We start from the raw sequence: 24274 nt of genomic DNA, 5'->3' as shown, positions 1-24274 counted from the left end.
CGGACTCATTGATCATCGGATCAACCGATCAACGCTTTGTTGCCAGATTGTGTGAAAATACATTGTTTGGATTCGGGAAAGTCAGTCGTTTCCGTGGCGATTTTCAAACCGCGTTGGCTGACCCTATCGCATCTCCTACCCAAAGCTCGCCCGTTGCCGAGATGCGAAAGTTTGCGCCTTGTTGGTGCAGGAACTTAACTTTTTTCCGCTTGAACAGACAACGTTGATTGGTGTCGCCGAACACCGGTAGGTCTTGAAATTTGCCGGCATCGTCAGTTGCTCATCAGCAGTCGAGCAATAAGTGAAAATGTGGTTCAAGTTATCGGTGTGTGTTTTGGCCGCTTTGGTCGCCGCCAAAATCGAGGCCGCCAAAGTTGTGTGCTACTACGATGGCGACTCCTACTTCAGAGACGGTAAATGATAATTTTTTCTATAGCCCAAAATGGAATCGCACAAACTTCAATAAATGAGGCACGTAGGGTCCAAACAAGGAGTCTTCACTGTACCCAAGTTGCACAGGTCGCAATTAATTCCAATGGGGAATTTTGCATGCAAAATTTTTATTGCTTCATCTGAAAGTCCTCGAAGAGCTGATTTCGCAGTATTTTTTATGATTTTTTTCTGATATGGGAAATAGTATAAAAATGGATGTAAAAGTGAGAAAATGCACCGCCTAGTGACGTCATCTGGCGGCATTTCCCATTTGATCACACGTATTTTAGCAGATTAGATCATTTTGTAATATCTTCTCCAATAATTGTTCAGTTCATGAACCGAGGGTATCATCGTGTTCAATTCGCCCAGTGGTTTCCACTTAAACACGAAATTCATCAAATTTAAGACACCTGCAAATTCTCTCACTTTCCGGTAAAAGGGCGTATATGAGACTTCCAATGCTGCTAAAACTGTGCAACGTAGTTTTACAGTTGTAAATAACTTATCCGACTCCGACAGTTGTGCTATGCATTTTTTCCTGAATTTGATCTTGGTTTTTCCGCACTATTAATTGCAAGGAATTAAGTCGACGATGAAAGAATTTTTTCCGCCATAAAACATTGAAAAATCTTAACAACACTGCAAGCCTCATACGCTATTTTACTGAAAAAGTCCTCAATTACATGGTACTTATTTCTATTGAGTATCGAGATTGTGGGTACATGTGTGTGTTTTCTCTTCACTAATTAAAATGGGCTCCTTTTATTAAAAGGTATTGCAATAAAAATGTAGTAAGGTGTATTTTTTTTTTTAAATCGCAAATTGTCTTTTTTTATTAGCCATGCATTCTGATCACCCATACTGATTAAGTTTAAAATCAACATTTATCGACCAAAAAAAGTGACATTCTGCAATTTCATGGTCAAAACATTGAAACTTTGTTGCATCAAATGTTGCATTTTCCGATGCACTGCACTACTTGGGTCCAGACCGAGCATCAGTTCAGATCAGTTTTTACCGAACCATACCGATCAGTTTTTGCAGATTTTGAGCATGGACCTGAATGTAGTTAAACCGCTAGATCGACGTATGTCACCAGAAAATCCCGGGTTTTCCTAGATGGGCAGTTTGATTGGACTACATTTTACAATTCAGAACTATAATTTCTGGTTTATCTGTAAAAACACTTAGGTGCATAGGGAATTTAATGGTACATATGTTGTTTCTCAACTGAGCCAGAAATTATAGTTCCGAATCGCAAAATGTAGTCCTATTAATCTTCATATAGAAGCTAATTCTCAGCTCAAAACCGTTTGGTGCGAAATTATTGGACTGATCGGATGAATTTCAATAACAGCAAATGAATCCCGCTTGGGTAGTAATTGGTATTATCAATGTTGACACTTGGGTTTAAGCCTATAATATTCAAACTTCATACGATTTTAATTTAAATATTCAAAATTATTCCCCTCTAAATGACGGCTAAGGAAGAGCCAGTCACAGAATAATGCACTGTTGTTAGGAACATGCCGTCTGACCTATAAAATATAATTCATTCTCGGAGATCAAAGTATCAAATCCACTAAATAGGTAATTTAAAGTCTCAAGGTGTGGGCAATCCGGTGCGTTTTGTTTGAGACGAGGACGTCAAGTGCGATGAGGCTGCAAAGTTCAAGCATTTAAAGTCAACATTTTAAAGCTCTGGGTGCGCCTTTATTTAATAGTGAACCATCATAAGTGCAGTTTTTCTCTTAGAATGCTGCTATAAAGGGTGCTCACTACTCAGAGGTAGACGCTTGGGTCCCTGAATTTAAGAATCAGTGAACTGAGTTGTTCAGTTCGAAAACAATTTAACTCTAGGGTATAGAACAGTGGCGTGGCGTGCTTTGCGATATATCGACTGATCGGCCATTTAAACCTATGGAAAGGATCGATAAACAGGGTGTTCGCAGCGAACACCTTAATAATCGATTCTTTACCATGGGTTTAAATGGCACAACAATCGATATATCGCAAAGCAGACCACGCCACTGGTATAGAAAGGAGGGGAGTGGGGAAAGAACTACTTCCAGCCGATAGTTTTTGCTGGTTTTAAAATAATTTTAATGCATGTTGTTAAGAATATCATATAGACGGTCTGTAGCAAACATTCAACGCTACCAACATTCCCACTTTTCTTGTCTGGGAAATATAGTCAATCGAAAACTATGGAGATAACGTAAGTTAATTATTAAGACGACCCAAGAGTTTTAATGTATAAAAAATTCGAACATTCATTCGTTTAATTCAGAACACTATATTTTCACTACATGTATGTAGAGATAGATTAGAAATGAAAAAATAAGCGAGAAAAAATACTAAAAAATGGCCTGAAACTGTATGCAGTTCAAACTACTAGCAGTCAAACTGCTTTTGACTCTAATTGTAATTTTTGGAATTTCTCGGCTTTGATTTTTCCGCGAAATGGTGTGGACCCAGCACCATTTCTCCACCTTGAAATGATAAGGTATAGAAGTTTGCCATGACTAATTGAACGAAAGTCACTAATGTCGACCTTATGACTTATGAGAGGCTGTTTTTTTGGCGGGCGCGGTGGCGGGGGGGGGGGGGGGTTATAATCAATTGATAAGCCTCCGAGCCAATATTTTTCTGCAATGAAAAATGTTTTGGAAAATTTTTAATTGAGCGATTCAGTCTTCTCCTGATCATTTTACTAATTTTGCATATTAAGGGTTTGGAGGCATCACCGCAGGAATTATTCACGACGAGACGACGACAGTTGTGTACTTTAAAAAAAAGAAAATGGGGGAAAATCTGAAAATTCGCCTATTTTATAAGAGAAATATTAAAGAAATCGGATAAGGTTTGGGGGAGCTTGAGGCTTATCTCGATAGTGTTTTGTATATTTGGACATTTTGCAATGATGAGGAATCGCTATTTCTGGCTCCTTTAGGAGACAGCATACTTATCATCAACTTCCCTATTCAGATATAAGCGCTTTCCTCATTGTAAAATGTAGTCCAATTCGTCAAATTCTCTTTTCTACGGCGAATTTTTATAGCTACGCGCATAAATAACATTGACTCTCTTACATGACGTTCATCAATTGGATTGCATTTCGCGAAAACGAATCAATTCGATTACATGTCACAAATAGGTTGCTTCTTCGTAATTATCTAAAAAAATCTCCCAGAATAGCAAATAATTCTTGTTTCCCAGCCAAAAATCGTTACTTTCGAAGAGAAATACATACATGTACATAAGATTTGCTCTCACAGCGCTATCCGGCGCTCTGCAACGCCCAACCGCCACAAAACTCGGTCCTCTCAAAGGTCCTCTCTTGAAGGGAAATAATTGTGTAAATATTAATACTGTACACAAATTAGGTATTTTTCAAAGAAAAGGAGAAATTGCACGATTTTGGAAACTCTGTAATCCCGCTGATCCCTTTTTGCTAGATGCGATCCAATTGTCCTTAATTTCTGGAGCCTCATTTTCAAAATCGAATAGATGCAAAAGCAATATCAAATTTGCATCTATTCAATTTCTCAAATCGCTGCCACTAAGACTAAAACTTCTGTTCAGGGGCACAAGTTCCGCATCATTCATGTTAGAGCTGAAACAGCTCCTACTTCGAGAAGCTTCACCGAAAAAAAAAGGGAAGTTAAATTACATTCTGAATGTAAAAAAAGTGTGCGAGAACTTATAAATGCTGAATTACCCGCCACAGCACTTAATTTTACATCTTGGCATTGCTGAAGTAACTGTTGTGGCAGGTATTTTAGCATTTTGTAAGTTCTCGCGCCCTTTTTTACATCCAGAATGTTAAATTAACTTCAATTTTTTTTCGGTGATCGAATCAATACTATTATCTTCAATGAATCAATACTATAAATTTCAGAAGCAGCTCATCAATACTATTGATGAGCTGCTTCTGAAAGATCATGCTTCACGCTAATTTGTTGTTTTGTCGTTATTGTAATATTTTCATTTGTTATTGACCTGTATGGAGATGTTGCATGTGTGAGGGATTTGCGATTTGACTATTGATTCTTATGTAAAAGTTCGCGAGAAACACGATGGTGCCACTGGTTTTCTCTGAAATCAACTCCCAAGCTCAAAAAAAGCTCTCAAAGTGAGGCCAAAACGGAGGGGATATCCCACTCTACCCTGAGAGTCCACCTCTACATCAAAACAAACTCTCCTTGCAAAGATAGGGAGCAAATACATTCGCAAGGTTGTCGTGTATTCTGTCTTGGAGTCCCCAAATAAAGTGGCAACCCTGCTAATGTATTTGCTCCCTATCTTTGCATGGAGAGTTTGTTTTGATGTAGAGGTGGACTCTCAGGGTAGGGTGGGATATCCCCTCCATTTTGGCCTCAACTTGAGAGCTTTTTTTGAGCTTGGGAGATGATTTCAGAGAAAACCAGTGGCACCATCGTGTTTCTCGCGATTTTTTACATAGAAATCAACAGTCAAATCGCAAATTCCTCACACATGCAACATCTCCATTGCAGCTTTTATGTACGAGAATTTTAAAATAAAACAAAATAAAATGTATACTATTTTTTATTTTCTGGTGTATTTGAAGGTCGTGCGAAAGTGACCTCGGAAGATCTGAAGCCAGCTTTGGCCTACTGCAACCAGATCATCTACGGATGGTACGGAATTGGCTCCGACAATGACATCGACACGTTGGGCAAGTCGGACTCGGACAAGGGCAAAGTTCACATCAGGGCCGTGACCGCCTTGAAGAAGACCAGCCCCAACCTCAAGGTTCTCTTGTCCATCGGTGGATGGGCCGACAAGGAAGACGTTGACAAATACTTAACTCTGGTAAGAGGAGGCATAGCCTAACTTTTTGACATAGGCGTAACTAGGTCATTTTGCTGGGGGGGGGGGGGGCTGGCCCCCCACCACCGGGGGGTCTGGGGGGTCCGGGCGGCCTCCCCCGGAAATTTTTTGAAATTTTAACTCTACTTGAGCGCATCTCGAGGCAGTTGTGGCGCTAATCTTCCTTCAATTTCTACCTAAAAATCGCCCAGTTTTATGCATTTTAAGGTTCCGGAAAATTTTCGAAATTTTAACTCTACTTGAGCGCATCTCGAGGCAGTTGTGGCGCTAATCTTCCTTCAATTTCTACCTAAAAATCACCCAGTTTCATGCATTTTAAGGTTAAAATACTTTGAAATTGTTGCATTCAACAGGTTTTTCTATGTATAGGCATCGTCTCACGCGCCACGGCGACAGAGACTTACCGTTGAAGAAGGTGTTTTTGCAACATCCAGAGTTTCTGGGGGGGCCAGATGATACTATTTCCAATTCTAGGGGGGGAGGACAGGCCCCCGTCCCCCCTTCCTACGCCTCTGCTTATAAGTAACGACTATATAAAAACTCCGAGTGAACGTACTCTGTTGTATCACGTTGATTGAAAATTAAAATCTCTCGCGAACTCTTCTGTTTTTCCCGGTTGTTTCAGTTGGTTTTTGAAAGATTATACATACACGTTTTCGAATGAGCTCTGAATTTTAATATTCTTAAGTATCCCACGGTCCATCTGACGAAATGCTGATGTTATTTCTGAAAAATATAACCCTTCCTACGGTTCTATTCTATCTTATCAAATTAGGTGAAAAAACTCCTGCTTTGCTCACGTATAATCTCTCAGTTGAATGAGTTCATCACTGGTTCAGAGAAACTAGCACCCAACCGTCAGGTCGTGATGAAGGGCAGGCAAGGAAAAAATGAATAGAATCAGTAGATATTGATTAGAAAGTTCTCGGAAATGAAGCATGGGAGTATATTGATTGTTGATACTGTATGCAGGGCAGGGTGATTTTGTCTCGGCAAAATAAAGTTGTTTTTCTCAGAATGATATGGGTCCTTGACCTGCAAGTGCTCAATAATGCTGAAGAGACTGCATGGACAAAACCCATAGGCGCACGGAAAAAAGTAAATTGCTGATTCAACAATTTAATTGCTAAAAACAGTGAGTGCAATGTTTCAACGTAGATTTTACAACAAAAAAATGCTACTCTAACCACATTGTAAACTAATTTAACCACGGGGGTGGTTAAAGTATAGCATTTTTTTGTTGTAAAATCTACATTGAAACAATGCACTCACTGTTTTCAGCAATTGAATTGTTGAATCAGCAATTTAATTTTTTTTCTGTGCGGATCCAGGGGGCGTGGGGGGAGTACGCCCCCACCCCGTTCGCCCAAAAAAAGAAGGAAGAAAGAAGGAAAGAACGGAGGAAAGAAGAATGAAAGACGCTCACATTTGGTGATTATTCATGACGAAATTAATACCAACTGCATATCAGATGCCTCAAAAATTCAAAAAAATCCTGGGGTAGGCCCGTAGAGGCGGATCCAGCTGTTTGGTAGCACCGGACTCCCTCCATTTAAACCTATGTTATATAATCGATTCTTGTCGGAGCACCTAGCCCCTCCAAGAATCGATAGGCTATAAATGGAGGGTTAGGGGGGTCATAAATGGGGTGGATAGGTTATTAATAGGTTATACATATCCGTAGGTTATAAATGGAGGAAACAATGTTGACAATTTGCTGGATCCGCCAATGAAGGCCCGTGGACCCCCCTGACGCCCTCCATTCGTTTGCGGTAGGTACTTGGATCCGCCCATGACAAAACACTAAAAATAAATATTCAGGGATAATCCGGAGAAACATCTTCGTTGAAATATTGGTGCACGCTTAGTAACACAATGAAAGTAATAAAGTTGTAATGAATCTTCGTATCAGTTTTCAAGGAATTGTCTCCATTCTTAGGATATGAGAAGTTCGTTTGTAAAATTGTCGCAATATTACACTGTTATGAACTATTTTTGACTATATAGACACTCAAAAAACAAGTATGGGAAGAGTGATTTACCGGCCGAGTTATGGATCATGGAGCCATAAAATATAGTTCGCCGAGCCATGCTTATAGGTTCACGACCAATAAGGTATGGCTCAGAAAGCCATACTGTAGACGGTAAGTCACTTTGGTTAGGAATTATGGATCTCCGAGCCATTTTTTATGGGTCTCAGAGTCATACCTTTTTTTGAGTGGATGATTGATGACAGCTGTAGTGCACTTGTGCACTTGTGTATTAAAAAAAAAAAAAATTATTAGACCTAGCAATTTTTCTGAAAGTTTTGCTGAATGTGTGTGTTTCAGCTGGAGACTCCGGAAAGGAGAACTAAGTTTGCGAACTCAGTCGCAAAGAAGGTAGATGACTACGGTTTTGACGGCGTTGATTTGGCATGGGAATTCCCTCCCGACAAGGAACCCAAAGAGCGTGGAATTTTCGGTGAGAATTTTCCTTAAATATGAATGTCTGCGTGGTTTTCAATCCAACTGTGGAGAAATAACGGGAAGATGGCTGATCAGAGTGTGATCAGGCACCGGCCAAATATATTTAAACGTCATAATGTGCGAAGTTACAATGATGATTTTAGTCGATTTTACAGAGTATGTATAAATGTGCCCACCTGTGGCTTAAATTGTAAAAAAGTGAACATAATGAAAATAATTAATTCTCAATTCAAGACTTTCAATCATATCAATTTTAATGAAGAACAATGAACAATTCTATATAATACTATTAGTACTATAAAATAGGTATAATAGGACAGTAGGGAAGGTAGGTAGGAATTGAATGGGATTAGCCCCTGAGGGCTAATTGGATTAGTACATTTCGCAATAAGGAACCACTATTTCTGGCCCATTTTAGAAACAACATACATGCCGTTGGTCGTTCTATGCAGATGTGTGCTTTTATGGGAGAATCAGAGATAGTGGTTTCTTATTGCAAAATGTAATCCAATTGAAGTGCAAAACCCTGGTAAAAATTGGCAGTAGAATCTGTGTTCCAACATACCATAGACCAAGACCTACAGCCGGCTGTAAGTTTTCAAATAGTTTCTATAGCCGGCTACACAATTTCTTATAGCCTTTTATAGCCGATGGCGATTAAGCAACAGCCAGGCGATAAAGTGTATGCTAAACGTTACTAATTACGGATGCTAGGACTTAGTGAGTTTTTGGAATACTGCTCTCTTTTTGGGTCGAATCTTGATTTATTTTGCGAGGAAAGCTCCGTACTTTTGATGGATGCCTGCCATTACTAATATATTAGAGCGCCTTCAGTTTCGTATGATACTGTGCAATACCTCTGGTGTGAAATAGTTGCTTCAAGCGCCGTGGCAGGCGGGCAGCCAGCGCGAAACACGCATTGGCGCCTACAAACCTAACAGGGATACTTCACGCGTTGCGCAATGCGTGAAGTATCCCTGTTAGGTTTGTAGGCGCCAGTGCGTCGCCGCTCCGCTTTGTGTTAGGCTCTAATATTTAATCTGGCGGAGCCAGCGTTATTCAACCCATGATTTTGAAATGTTTGCACATCCTGTGTGGATTATTCTCATTTTAATTGATGAAAAAAAATATGTACTAAAGGAAAATATAATGTGTGTTTTGTAAATATTAAGGTGGTTCCGTATCAAATTTAATGATTTCCAAAGCATACGAATTTCTACACAATTTCTTATAGCCTTTTATAATCGATGGCGAAAAAGCAACAGCCAGGCGATAAAGTGTAAAGCCCGGCGATAGGAACTATAGCCCGGCTGCATAATTTTTTATCGCTTCGTATAGCCCGGCCGTATGATTTTCTCCGCATTCTACAGCCAGCTATATGATTTTCTGTAGCCTTCTTTAGCCGGCTATAAGAATTCCTATGGTATTTTGAAACGCCGCTCTTATCGCCAATTTTTACCAGGGAAAAAAAAACAAATAAAAGCAAAAGAAACTCGCGAAGCGCATAAAACTTTTTTCTGTGTGAAAATATTTTTAAAACCTGTTAGGCAAAAATGCTGATTTGTCAGTTTTTTTTCGAATCTTAGTTTCACCGTCGATCCGTTCCTTCAAATGAGTTCTGTAAAAGTATACTATGAATGGTTTCAGCAAGAACGTAATACGTATCGTAACTTATGATACCTGAAGAATAGTGATTCCACCGACACCCAAGTACCTACATATATTTATATCTTCCTATCGGTAAATTATTTCTCTTCTGAGTAAACGCCATTTAAGTAAAATAAGCAACCTTATTGATATGCATTCACAACTGAATCAATACATTTGTCCGGTTCAGTGATGGAGGGGATTAAATCTGTTTGGCTTTAGCAGAAATGGACATCATTTCATAAAATTTAAAGTGAAAAAATATAGATATGAATGAAAAGGCCGACATGATATTGATCCGCGTATCCGCGTTGTATCCGCGTGTTGATCCTCTTGCGTATGATCAATAATAAATGTTCACATTTTCTAGGCTCTCTCTGGCACGGAACAAAGAAGATTTTCTCTGGTGACAGAGACAAGAACCCTGAAGCCCACCGTGAACAGTTCTCTGCCTTGGCTCGTGAGCTGAAAGCAGTCCTCAGACCCAAAGGCCACCTTCTATCCATCTCCAACTTACCTCATGTCAACAACACAGGTAAATCAGAAAAAATCCTTGATCTTCGATAATCAACCCTTTAATGTATCAATCTGAAAGCCACGAGTATAACTAACCGTTCTTAAACTCTTCGACATTCATCCATAAATTATCTGTCATCATTTTCTCCTTCTTGAGTTGGCACTTTTTTTTTGTTCCCATTTTTCAGGCGCCGGCACTCTTAAACCTCTTTAAAATTAAATCAAACTGAGCGATCTTCAAAATTCGGGTGATTATACCATATGAGGTACTACGGTGCGTGTGTGTATGAGTATTTCCGTCAAAGTTTTTCAGGAGAGTAGATTTTAGCCGAAAATGCCTGGAAAAACCTTAAATGGACCTTTTGGAGCCCCAAATTAAACCCCTGCACGTCAAGAAGGGTTCCCTCTTCGATGGAAGGGAGGAAGTGGCCCCCTCCTCCCTTTTTCGCGGCGATGCATAAACTATTTAGGCCGTAACCATGAAAATCCATTATCAAATGATCGTAACGCCTTGGACACTTATAATAATCACTTATTATAAAATGCATCCTTATCAGAAATTCCAATTAGGTCACCAGTCTCAACCTCAATAAGTCCCCGTCGATGTCAGTAGACAACATGTGGATTAATGGCATTGAATCATTATCTTCAGTCCGGTTTGTCCATGCGCATCGCCTTCGATTGTATACACTTTGTTCTCACCTTTTTTTTTTTGGCTCAGAGACTGGAATTTTCCGTTGATAATGATCTCATCATTGCTGCAGCTCAATGCCGCGACTCTTATTGCATGGCATTGCTCCTGGACTTTCAGTCCGTGCCCGAGGATGCACGTGTGTGTACCTATTCCAAAACTGGCCAGAATACATGATATTCTGTTTGCAGGTTGTTTGCATTTCTTTAGAATAGGCACTTCACCAACTGATATAAACGACATTTAGCAACACGAAACCACTATTTATGGCTCATCCATAAAAATGCCAATCTGCATGCGGGCACCAATGATAAATAAGTATGTTGTCTCTAAAATTATCCAAAAATAGTGGCTCCTAACAGTAGCGTAAAGTATGATGCGAAAAAATTCGGTCACGCAATTTCTCGTAGGTAGCCTCTTCGTTATTTAAATTAAGCAGTGCCTCCTACACGTGCAACTATAGTTACAGTGTCAAAACACTGCAATGACAATGTTATAATGTCGTTTACAGTTTTAAAAATACAACTTCTTTAAAAACTGATCTAATTCACGTAACTAGTTGCCCTTTCTCGATATTTTCCAGTGACACTGATGACAGAAGGTAAAATCTAAGTATAAAGTCTAAATTGACTCAGCGAAGACTTACTGTAGTTTTTACACGCACAGCTACAATCTTTTAAATTAAAAGAGTTTTGGAACATCTGTGGTAATTTTTTAAACCTTTTTAAGAAAATTTCGTCCGATGTGAATACTTTTAAAAAACCCCACTAAAATCGGGGACTCCTTGTTAGTGTAGACAGTTTTTTCAAGAGTCTCAGAAGAGTGTTTTTTAACGAAAAAGCACAGTGAGCGACTTGCTTTTCACGTTTTTCAAATAATTTAATTAAGTATCAATTTATTTATTAAAACCAGCGCGCATATAAGGTTAGCAGGAGTATCACCTCCTGATTTCGAATTCCTTATCTACTTATTATATTAGAGAGTCGGATCTAGACACTTCAAACGAGGGGGCGGGGGGGGCTTGGTTTGGAATACCCCCCCCCCCCCCCCTCGGTCAAAGGGAAGTCCGGAGACTTCTCTAACAGAATTATTGAAATTTTAAAGAGTCTAATATGCAGTTTGAGACAATTTAGTCTTGGATTATTACCAATTATGAGCGTATTTCCTTCTTATTTCCTTCGTTCTTTCCTTCTTCTTTTTTTCGGGCGATCGAGTACGATTCGCCAATGATACATTGCACATCTGTAGTGATAACCATCGTATTACCAATAGCCCGAGTGAAGGTGATGACGCCATCTGAACACCTCATTTCTTATTCTTGTCTCGCACTGAAAGAGATACATAAGTAACAGTTGGTAATTTCGATACTATCTGAGGGTGGCGTTAGTTTTAACGGTCATTGAATCTTCATAATTTGTTTTTCCATCGTGAAGACTGCCATTGCTCCTTTGCAATCACGAATATTCGCATGCAGAGTGCATGCCAGCAGAGGTGCTACTGGTGTAAACTGTGAGATCCGACTTCTAATCGGCACGTTCATTCGTTGAGTCCAGTGGCGTGGCGTGAACGATCGATTATCGATATCTCGCCATTTGAAGCTATGGTAAAGAATCGATTACTAAGGTGTCCGCTGCGAACACCCTAACAATCGATCTTTTTCATTGGCTTGAGTGGCGTATCAATCGATGCATAGCAAAGCACGCCACGCCACTGGTTGAGTCGAGTGTCATCTCCAGAAGGTACCATTTCCTAGTCAATTCGCATCATTGATGAAGAGGTCTCTGCGCGTCTTACGCAATCCTCGTTAAAGTTCAATTCACTTTCCACTGCTAATTTGCTCCTCAATCAGGAAGTCTTAAAAAACTTGTTGGACAGTCGATCGGTTTTATGAATGCAGTAACTCATTAGCCACCGAACGGTCGTAAACAAAGAAAAACGAGGGACGCTCTATGTGTCACTTAAAAGTGCAATACCTGTTGGCGCTATTGCGTTAATGGGCAGTGGATGCGCAGACTTGCAATTCTAGGGTTTTAGACGGCGTTTAAAAGTAAATTCAATAGTCAAACAAATTGACGCAATATTTGCTGAAGCATAATAATGTATCTGTTGTTTGGAGCCAAAGAAACGTAACCAACCAATTTTGTAATAATTGAGTTTTTCGCATTCTCAACATGAATACTTAGTAAATGGGCCTCTATGTGTTAAAAAGACCCAAGATACAAGGTTTTCATATTTTCAAAATACACTGCGGGCATGAGCTGTCACATGAGTTTCCCCTGATTTTTCGAATCTGTGAGGATGTAGTTATGGTTTGTCGGCCATTATCCACCGGCCGCTCTCTTTTTTAAAAATTGCTTGAAATTACCAAGTTTACTTTTCATCAACTGAAATACGTTTTTGGAGCTTATTTTAGCCTATAATTATTACGACAAGTTCCCTCTTATGCTTTTATGAACCAAATGGAATCATTTCACAGGAGGGGATCAACTCGCAGCTGGCTCCGTCTTGGCTTCATTCAAGATCGGAACTGAAATAACGGAGAGGAACCAACTGAAGCTTGTTTCATTCTGAGCTTTCGTTTCAACTCGGCGGAGTTGCGGCTCCGATCGCGAAAAAGCGCCTTCAGACACCCTGCTATGCTAAACATCGTACACAAAAACACGAATAGTCGTATTTTTGTTTTTATGACCACGTTGCTTGAGTTTAACCACTAGAGTATAACAATTTTCCTCTATTAACAAAACCAACCGACGGTGGCTCCTCTCTGAGACGATCAGAGCCATCCCCAATTTAAATTCCAAATTTCGATTTACCTAAATGTGTCTCTGAAGGAAATGCATTCAACATTTCAAAAAGAAACACTGAGCTCATTCAGACTGATCAGTAACTAAATTTCCACAAAAATAGTTTAGATTCCCTCGCGCTGAATACAATCCAGCTGTTATTCCACCAAAGACAAATAAAAAGGTGGAAGTAGATGGACATTTTATAGCATACATTGTTAGTGCATCCTGTCCTATGCCAGTCTCTCATACGAAGAAATCTTTTGCACTACATTTGTTCTGCGCTCACTTGTAAGCACACGTTCATACTGTGCCCGTTCAAGATCATAACTCTATTTGAAGCTAATATACCTGACACTGATCGATATTTCTTGATTTAAAGGGGCTTGGGAAATCAGAATGGAGATGTTGCATGAGTGAGGACTTTACGATTTGATTGGTGATTCTTATGTAAAAGTTCGCGAGAAACACGATGGTGCCACGGGTTTTCTCTGAATTCAACTCCCAAGCTCAAAAAAAGCTCTCAAGTTGAGGCCAAAATAGAGGGGATATCCCACGCTATCCTGAGAGTCCACCCCTACATCAAGACAAACTCTCCATGCAAAGATAGGGAGCCAATACATTGACAGGGCTGCCCCTTTATTTGGGGACTCCAAAACTGAAAACATGGCAACCTTGCTAATATGTATTTGCTCCCTATCTCTTTGCATGCAGAGTTTGTCTTGATGTAGAGGTGGTCTCTCAGGATAGCGTGGGATATCCCCTCCACTTTGGCCCCAACCTGAGAGCTTTTTTGAGCTTGGAAGGGAGTTGATTTCAAAGAAAATCAGTGGCACAAACGTGTTTCTCGCAAACTTTTGCACAAGAATCAACAGTCAAATCGCAAATTCCTCCCACATGCAACATCTCCGTTGAAGGGCTTGGAGGACAAGGCGCGAAATAGGTGTTTAGTTTACTGTTTTGTCAAAATTCATTGTCAGATGAGGCATTGCTATTCAGATGCTCATTTTTGTGTGAAAAGTCTACACTGCTCATTTCGTTTGTTTCAGTGTACTACGACATTCCTATCTTGAACCCTTCCGTGGACCAGTACATCATCCACTCTTACGACTTCAGGACCCCGGATAGGACCCCCAAACAGGCTGACTACTCAGCTCCCCTTTACTTCCCTCAAAACAGAGTCCCCTTCCAAAATGTTGAGGCCATGGCTGATAAATTCATCAAGAAAGGAGCTACTCGTAAGTATCTTGTATATTATAGGTGGGATTATCCTCACAACACTGGTGCAAAACTGGTCGATTCTTTGGGTAAAAAAAGACGTTTTTAAGGTATAATTTTTTTTTCCAAAAACACTTTTCCTGGGCGCCACGACTCCCCAAAATTGGCGGGAATAAATCGTATTTTTAACACTACGGCAATGTTTATCAACCAATATAAATGAAAATCGGTAACTTGCAGTAATTTTTAGCGTTCTTTTCATTTTTGACGTCCAAGAAAGGTAAAACTCATTTTGAGGGGGGTTTCGGGAGGGGGGGGGGGGTTACCGAACCTACAAGTGGCCAAAAGTAATGCTCGTAGCGACAAAAATTGATTTTTGACGGCGCCTCAAGATTCAGCGTTAAAAAATATTGAGAAAATGTCTCCTGCGTTTTTTCGCTATATCTCATCGTTTTCGAGATAAGTAACAGGGAATAATAGGAGCAGCTGATAATAATGGAAAGCGTTTTTCGGAAAAAAGTTATACCACAAAAAGTCTTCTTTTGACCCACAGAATCGACTCCTTTTCATATTCGTACTTAATCCTGGGACACCCTGTATGTATGTAGAATGTAGAATATAGAATATATGTTTGCATATCGAAGGCCAAAGTCAAAAAATGCGTACCTCAGATTGCAAGGTCGTAACTCTCCGTTGGCATTTTATTTTTTAACGCAGTCAAAACCTTAAAAATGTAAAAAGTTAGTTGAAAAGCATTTTATTTTTAATTATTCCCTGTTCGCTGAATGGGGCCCTTTACTTTTCGTAATTACCCGTAAAAAGTTTATCTACGTCTTTTACGTATATCCTGCTGTAATGAGTGGAATTACTTAGCTTTGATTTAGCCCACGAACCACGCACGCGGCAACATCGCAACACTGCAAGGAGTAATCATAGAGCCTTTACGACCTGTGACGGGAAAAACTAGTCAGAAAAGCTAGTTTGTGTTGCCCAGATGTGATATTTTGATTGAGCGGACATAATTGGACCGCGTTAAACAGAAAGGAACCAAGCCACATCAGCTATTGCCAAATTTAATTGGGCAATTTAATTTTTCACATGAGGACGGTTGTGGGGATTTTTGTGCAAATTTCAGTGGATTTTCTGCATAGTACGAAGCAAATTCCCTAAAATGTTCAAAGGAATCCGCTCAAACGTTCTCTTGTAAACAATTAAACTGCCGCGTTAAATTTGGCAATAGCTGATGTGGCTTGGTTCCTTTCTGTTTAACGCGGTCCAATTAACGGCCGCCTCCGATGTTTCGGGATTTTCTTAATAAATAACGCAGTTATCGGCTTTGACCTCGTAATGCGACTAAGGTTACACTTTGAATCTAAATTTAATTTTTTAAAAATACTTGCTTTTCCCCCGCCCTGGTAAAAATTGGCAGTAGAATCTGTGTTCCAAAATATCATAGACCTACAGCCGGCTGTAAGATTTCCGATAGCTTCTATAGTCGGCTACACAATTTCTTACAGCCTTTTATAGCCGATGGCGATTTAGCAGCAGCCAGGCGATAAAGTGTATGCTAAACGTTACTAATTACGGATGCTAGGACTTAGTGAGTTTTTGAAATACTGCTCTCTTTTTGGGCCGTAGTATCTTGATTTATTTTGCGAGGAAAGCTCCGTACTTTTGATGGATGCCTGCCATTACCAATATATTAGAGCGCCTTCAGTTTCGTATTATAATGTGCAATACCTCTGGTGAGAAATAGTTGCTTCAAGCGCCGTGGCACGCTGCGGTTCGGCAGGCGGGCAGCCAGCGAGAAACGCGCATTGGCGCCTACAAACCTAACAGGGATACTGCACGCGTTGCGCAATGCGTGAAGTATCCCTGTTGGGTTTGTAGGCGCCAGTGCGTCGCCGCTCCGCTTTGTGTTAAGCTCTAATATTTAATCTGGCGGAGTCAGCGTTATTCAACTCATGATCCTGTATGGATTATTCTCATTTTAATTGATGAAAAAAATATGTATTAAAGGAAAATATAATGTGTGTTTTGTCAATATTAAGGTGGTTCCGTATCAAACTTAATGATTTCCAAAGCACACGAATTTCTACACAATTTCTTATAGCCTTTTATAATCGATGGCGAAAAGGCAACAGCCAGGCGATAAAGTAGAAAGTTACGCGTTACGCAATGCGTGAAGTATCCCTGTTAGGTTTGTAGGCGCCAGTGCGTCGCCACTTTGCTTTGTGTTAGGCTCTAATATTTAATCTGGCGGAGTCAGCTTTATGCAACTCATGATTTTGAAATGTTTGCACATCCTGTATGGATTATTCTCATTTTAATTGATGGAAAAAAAATATGTATCAAAGGAAAATATAATGTGTGTTTTGTAAAAATATTAAGGTGGTTCCGTATCAAACTTAATGATTTCCAAAGCACACGAATCTCTACACAATATCTTATAGCCTTTTATAATCGATGGCAAAAAAGCAACAGCCAGGCGATAAAGTAGAAAGCCCGGCTATAGGAACTATAGCCCGGCTGCATAATTTGTTATCGCTCCGTATAGCCCGGCCGTATGATTTTCTCCGCATTCTACAGCCAGCTATATGATTTTCTGTAGCCTTCTTTAGCCGGCTATAAGAATTCCTATGGTATTTTGAAAAGCAGCTCTTATCGCCAATTTAACCAGGGCGTATTTAGCGTAACTTACGTATCCCGCAATTTACGTAACAGCCAGTAAACATACTTTAATTCCAGACAAAAAGAGGCTTTTCCCCAAAATCTAGCTCCACTGGAAAAACTTTTTGAGGTTCCGAGATTAATTAGAATATTTAAGCATTTTGCAGAAAATTGCGAGCTCTCGGAAAATTTTGATTTTCTCAACCGCTTCCGCGCATTTGAAAAAATGGCTGTCGTCCAACACATCATGGTATGTTATAAGCCATTGAAAAGCCCGACGCATAGTTTTGATTTCCTAAGCAGTCGAAACTCGATTATCAACCAGGGCTGAAATCGTTTTTTCGGCGGTCCCGTCATGTATGAACAATTAGTGCGGCTATAAAAGTTTAAGAATGTGTTGAAATGCACAACGTTTAGCGTAATTTTAGCGAGCACGATTTTACTCAAAAAGCATTCACAATCCCATTTTTTGCAGCAACTTTGCCACATGAATAATTATTCCAGCTTAAAATTAAATAATATTACATGGTGAGCTGTTTATCGAACAGAGGCGAATCTAACAATTTGGCACCACCGGCTTTCCGTCATTTAAACCTATGTTAAATAATCGATTCTTGGCGGAGCACTTGGCCCCTCCAAGAATAATCGATACAATTCCATAGGTTTAAATAATCGGATAAAAACAACGTTTCTAATTTGCTGGATCCGCCAATGATATCAAAGAACGTAAATTATAGATTCCAATATCTATAACAAGCGTCATTTCTTAAAAATGCACGAGGGTCATCTAATCAGGTACCTATTCTGTTAATTTTCTCGAAAACCAATTATGCTAGAAAAAATAACCTAATCGTACGGTTGAATTTAGTATACATAGCTTTAATTTATGTCAAACCCAAGTTTCTTCTATAAAAAAAAAAAAAAAAAAAAAAAAAAAAAAAAACAACAGAATGAAAATGTAGGAATCACTACAGAGACTTTAACGCCACCGCAGAAAAGTAGGCGTACCGACAAACACGAGTTTCCAAACGCAGCTCATATTAGTTGATAAAAATTTGATCATGCTGAACCACACGAGGCCAGAGTATAATGGCTGCTCTATACACACAAATGATAAACTCAACTTGTGATATCGAACAACAACTTTATTCAGAATTGAGGCAGGTTTTATACATCAACAGTGACCACGACTTAAGGTCCGGCTAGGCGAGTGTTTACCAACGCGTGCATCATCTAAAAAGTAGGAAGGTAAATACGGAGGTAAACAAACGAAAAGCATTGAACTCAAGGCGTGTCTCACACGAAGCGTAAGCAGGCACTGAGATCGGTAAAAATGAAGCGTTTAGTTGGTGACCATCTCCAAGCGAAATAATTTTTAAAGATTACTCCTTGTCTTTGGAAAGACATAACGTCCAACGATTCTTGAAAGTTGGCAGCACTATTCTTCTTCCATTTAAATGCATGCAAAACAATCGATTCTTGGTGAAGCAGCTTCCCTCGCCTATTATCGATACATTCAATGGATTTACATGGAAGAATACAATGTTGCCAACTTTGTAGAATGAACACTGCCAACAGTCTTCCCTTAAAATTGAATGGTAGCTCCATCCAATCAACTTTTTCGTCATCATTTCACACAAATTTTTTCGTTTTTAAGTTTGGTAATTCTGTTCTGACAATATCACTGTGTTCATTTCTAGAGTACCTGTATAGCGAGAGTATAGACAGATGTGAAACTCCGAAAATCCATCAGGCCTTCACCGATGTCTTCGCGAATAAAGTTAGGGCCCAGAAATGCAGCCAACCTATGAATCTCAATTATCCAGAGCGCTTTACTAATACAATTGTTACGAACCATCGTCTATAAAGCACGTATTTGACTTACTTGTTGCATAAATTTACTCATTTTTGCGGAAGAACGCTCATTTATGTACATTCTCAGCCATCTTGGTTAGAATTGGAATGTGCAGACTGGCAGTGAAATTTTGTGCGCTAGAAGTTGGTTAGAAGGGTGGCTGCACTTTTGGGCCCTAAGCCCTCCATGAAGCGATCTGTCCATACTCTCGCTATATAGGTACTCTATTCATTCCCAATGCCCGTAATCGTATCAATATCGTTATCTTCCGGACAGCCATAAGATAAGCGCCATGTGACGTTTAAAAATTTCCGCCGCCATTTTATAATTGTACGGAGAAATTGGTGCAACGAAGCTGTCCGAAAATTTTACTGAATTTTCTTTATGCTGCCGATAAAATTTAGTGAAATTTCCAAACAGATTCAACCAACAATTTCTCAGTAAAGAAATAAAATGGCGGCGGAAATTTTTAAACGTCGCATGGCGCTTGTGATACTTTGCCTGGAAGGTAACAAGGAAGGTTGCCTGGAAGGTGGATTACCATGCACGTGGAAAAAATTAGTCGGGTTGACAGCAACCGTGCTCCGCGGTAAGGATGACGTCATCTCGCATTTGGACGTATTTATGCTAAAAGGAACTAAGTTGCATGCAAATTCTATGCACATAGCTCCTTTTAGCATCAGCGGCGTGGCGTGCTTTGCGATATATCGATTGTTATATGCCATTTAAACCTATGGAAAAGGGTCGAGAAACAGGGTGTTCGCAGCGAACACCTTAATAATCGATTCTTTACCATAGGTTTAAATGGCATAACAATCGATACATTGCAAAGCACGCCACGCCACTGTTTAGCATAAATACGTCCATTTGTCGAACGATTACTCCACAGCTGCGACAGTGAGGCAGATGAGACGCGAAGGACTCGTCTTTCGGTCGTATAAATCAGCCTTGGAATTGATTACTGATCAGAACAATATTATCGATTCTTCAGTCAGAGCGTAGTTTTAGAGTGTTTTGTTTATTCAATTATATAAAACGTTTCAATCCAAGAGAAACTTCGAGTTTTTATCAGCATATGTAAAAAATCTTCAGTCACTACGTGTTCTACCTCGTAAGTCGGTTTGCGGAACGAGTGGTGCAAAATAAAGTAAGAGAAAAATAAACAAGCATAAAGTAAAATAAAATTACGAACTGTAATCAGGATCCGATCCTAGGACCTCCCGCCTGCGAGGCGAGCGCGCTGCCGTTTGGCCATGCGGTACTGATAAGGAAGTAGAGCCTCTATCACCTACGTTTACCTTGTGCCGCTAGCGCACGCGTTTTTTCCGCATCTTTAGCCCTTTTTTTGAGGGCTTTCCCGACCCCATTCGAAAAAACGAAAAAATACGGCATCCCTAAAATCATCTCTAGTATCTTCATGCGAAATTTCAACTCGAAATTCCGGTTACACTTGGGAAGCTCCCCTTGTTAGTATAATATTACACATCAACATTGCAGCCATATTATATCCATCTTAGTAAGAATGAGGTAAGATTGCATCAATGTTGATGTGCTACTGCCAGGGACTTGCCTGAACATTGCAACAACATTGATAGTAAGGTTGAAGTAACATTACAATCATCTTACATAATATTGATATGCCCCCGTCAACATTGTTATCAGGTTGACCCTTCTTGACATCTCCTTGATTGCCGGTCTATCAAGCTTACATCAATGTTGATATTGTCAGTCTTATCCTGACAATACTGATTTAACATTCCATCCATATTAGTAACATTACATCAACATATGTCAGTAAATAACAACATTGCTTTAAGATATCATACTGAGTGGGTCGGGCTGTGTTCTGCGTACTTTTCCGTGTGTGTTCATAATATAAGTTTCACGACCTTTCGGTTCATGCAACCGAGCTTGCCCAACGGATGGACATTTGGACAACAGTTTGCAATTAGAAACCAATATTTTAAGCTCATTTTAAAAACAATTCTGTTAAAAATTGGCAATTCCTATTCCTCTTTTTCCGTTTTTAACATTTTTTTCTTCTTCTTCTTCATCTCCTAGGTACTTCCTATTCTCCCTTCTCCTCTCACCCTTCGACGTTCCTACGAAGATAGGTGCTTTTATGGATGAGCCAAAATGAGTGGTTTCTTATTGCAAAATGAAATCCAATTTAAAGCTAATTGTAAGCTATGATGCACAAAATCATTTTTGTCTCACTTCTCAAGTACACTGGACAAAAAACGCATTGGATCTAGAGTCCAGACTCTTGAAAACATTGACAAGAAAAAATACTTTTGATTCATCAGTCAGATTTAAGCTTAAATCAAGAACCAAGCCTCTTAATTTGAGCGGATTTCCTTTTAATTTAAGCTTAGATCTGATTGAATCAAGAGTCCATTTTCTTGTCAATGTTTTCAAGAGTCTGGACTCTAGATCCAACGTGTTTTTTTTTACCAGTGTATCCTCGAAGTACTCTTCTTTTAAAATGTTGAGCTTCGCCTCAAGGCGTCCCTCTCCTCGACTCCTCTAATTTCGCTTCCGTTTGTCTGTCACAGCGGACAAGATCATAATCGCCGTGCCGACGTTCGGTCGCACCTGGGCCATCGACTCCGACAGCGGGAAGACCGGACAACCACCCCTAGTGGCCGACGGCAAGGGCAAGGAAGGCACCTACACCAAGACGGAAGGTCTGCTCTCCTACTACGAGATCTGCCCCCATCTGGTCACCTCCTCCTCCGCGAAGGTCGACGGCGTTCTCCTCCGCAAAGTGCCCGACCCCTCCAAGCGCGCCGGAGCCTACGCCTACCGCCTCCCCGGAAAGGAGGACGGCATCTGGGTCTCCTACGAGGATCCCGAGCAGGCCGCCGCCAAAGCTCTCTTCGCCCGCAACAAGAACTACGGTGGAGTCGCTGTCGTCGACTTGTCCCTCGATGACTTCAAGGGAATGTGCGATGGCACCCCCTTCCCTATCACCAGGGCCGTTAAGAGCAACTTGTTGTAAGCACTTAGAGCATGGACGTAGAGAGAATGCAGATACTGTATTCTCTCTATGTACGGCTCATGGTTACTCTGAGCTAACGTGCTGGGGAAGAATGATACATGGACTACATTTTGCAGTTTGGAACTACAATTCGTGGCTCATCATCGGCGGATCCAGCAAATTGGCAACACTGTCTTTTCTCCATTTAAACCTATGGAGATGTGTCGATTCTTGGAGGGGCCAGGTGCTCCGACAAGAATCGATTATTCAGCATGGGTTTAAATGGGGGGAAATCCAGTGTTGTCAAATTGCTGGATCCGCCTCTGCGGCTCATCCGCAAAAGCACGCATGTGCATAGGGAAATCTACGGCACATGCGTTGTTTATAGAATGAGTCAGAATTTGTAGTTCCTGGTTGTAAAATGTAGTCCTCATGAGTATTGAGATGTTGCCAAGATTTTCCCTAAAAAATATACTTTTTTTCGTCTAGAAAACTTGTTCGGATTTTCCTCTATAATATTTAGATTAATATGAATCGGATTGCGAATAGAATTCTCTGAAAATTTTACGAAAAAGATACTCAGGTTTTCTGGATAATTCAATTTTGAGGGAAAAAATTGGCAACAACCTATTTATATACGTTGTTTTTTGTCAGCACGGAAGAAGAGCAGTTACTCGTGAAATAATCCGTTACCAACGCTTCAAGAATTGGACTATTTCTGCCAAACGGAACTATGTGCGTAAAGACATGAGCCCTGAGACCCATAAGAATATATGTACAACAGAGCTCACCTCATATTGCACATAGTTCCGTTTGACAGAAATACGTCCTATTAACTATTTACTCACTTTCGAATTCTTCATCATGAACATCGATTTATGTCACTCATACCAATTACTCAGAGTTACCATTGTAATTATGCGCTCACAATAGTGTAAGTCGTACTCATTTTCCATCTCATTTACTTTTAGGTATTCTCTCTCAAAGAGTTCTACTGATTTTCTAATGCTTTCTTTCCTGTTTGATTTCGATCCAATCGTTTGAGCCGCACCGTGGCTCTTCGCTCTCTGAATCCTTAAGACTGAAAACGTGCCTTTCTCCGTACTATACGGCCATGATTTACGACTCTCTGATTCTCTACGTAAATCGAACAAAAATTATGTCAGATTTATATGTATTTAAGTGTAATGTTGTGTAAATAAATTATCGTAATGTTACTACTTTACGTTTGCTGGTTTGATCTTCTACTAATTCTTTAATTATTATCGATGTCACGATGTCAGCGCTCTCTTCTCCATTTTGCGTAGGTTACTTACGAATTATGCTACGTGCTAAGGGAGAACGCTGTATGAACATTCGAGAATTGCCAAATTTCCATCGACAAAATGTTCATTTTTTAGGGAAGCTGTGAATATTTTTCCTTAAAATTTTTAGGAAATTTCGGTGAAATTGCGAACAAAATTATCTGAAAAATTGAAAGAGATATATTCATAAGTGTACCTTGAAATTCGTGTTTTATCAAAGGAAATTTGGCAACGCCTGAAGGCTCATACAGAGTTCTTCCTTAGGACGGCTTTATGGGGCAGATAACACCAGAATCGCAGTCTCACTGCACTTCAAGATGTCTGATTCCCTTCCTCGTCTTATTTTGTGGACAAAAAACCGAACAACATATAACGCCTTTGAACGTTCTTTCAATTGCCCCCATAGTATGAAGATTATAATGTCAAAATATCAAGTCAAAATGATGTTAACTTTCTATTGAAAAAAAATAAACTATAAAAAGAGATTAAGCAACGTCTGATGTAGTTGGGATGATTCTGATTGAACTCATTTTTGAATTATGTCATCTACGCCTTCCTGCGAACTTAACCTGTGGCAAAAATTCAACAGTACATATTCAGAGTAATAAGTTAGAGCTTTTGTTTCCAAAATGTATATAGGGTGATCCAAAAGTCCCTTCCACCCCCTCTAACTTTTTACCTAATTGAGGTAAAGATTTGAAACTTGGGGGATGTCCCTAGGTCAAAGGGAGCTATTTTTTGGCCCCCCTAAAATTTTCAGGGGGGCCCCCTTGGGGGGCAAACGGACCCCAACTTTTACTTTTCAAATGGGAAGACCCCCTTTGTGATAGCTCGTTTGAAAGAGCATAAAAAA

At 39.9% G+C, this 24274-nt stretch overlaps 1 protein-coding gene across 1 annotated transcript; it reads left to right on the top strand.

Moving 5' to 3' along the window:
* Nucleotides 1-228: 228 nt before the first annotated feature.
* On the top strand, nt 229-23342 carry LOC109043656 (chitinase-like protein Idgf4). Its single transcript, XM_019060946.2, has 6 exons — nt 229-413; nt 5027-5271; nt 7620-7752; nt 9775-9939; nt 14444-14632; nt 21693-23342. The coding sequence occupies exons 1-6, from the start codon at nt 308-310 to the stop codon at nt 22136-22138; spliced, it is 1284 nt and encodes a 427-aa protein (XP_018916491.2). The 5' UTR covers nt 229-307; the 3' UTR covers nt 22139-23342.
* Nucleotides 23343-24274: the final 932 nt, after the last annotated feature.

Source organism: Bemisia tabaci, chromosome 6 (assembly GCF_918797505.1).
Source record: "Bemisia tabaci chromosome 6, PGI_BMITA_v3".
Lineage (NCBI taxonomy): Eukaryota > Metazoa > Arthropoda > Insecta > Hemiptera > Aleyrodidae > Bemisia > Bemisia tabaci.
The sequence above is the reverse complement of the archived record's forward strand: the minus strand, read 5'-3'. Positions and strand labels throughout refer to the sequence as shown.

Bases quoted from the DNA above. Each gene is read 5' to 3' on its own strand.
- LOC109043656 (XM_019060946.2), top strand. From the start codon at position 308: ATGTGGTTCAAGTTATCGGTGTGTGTTTTGGCCGCTTTGGTCGCCGCC. The intron at 414-5,026 runs GTAAATGATAAT...GTGTATTTGAAG, and splicing joins CGACTCCTACTTCAGAGACG to GTCGTGCGAAAGTGACCTCG. The intron at 9,940-14,443 runs GTAAATCAGAAA...CGTTTGTTTCAG, and splicing joins ACCTCATGTCAACAACACAG to TGTACTACGACATTCCTATC.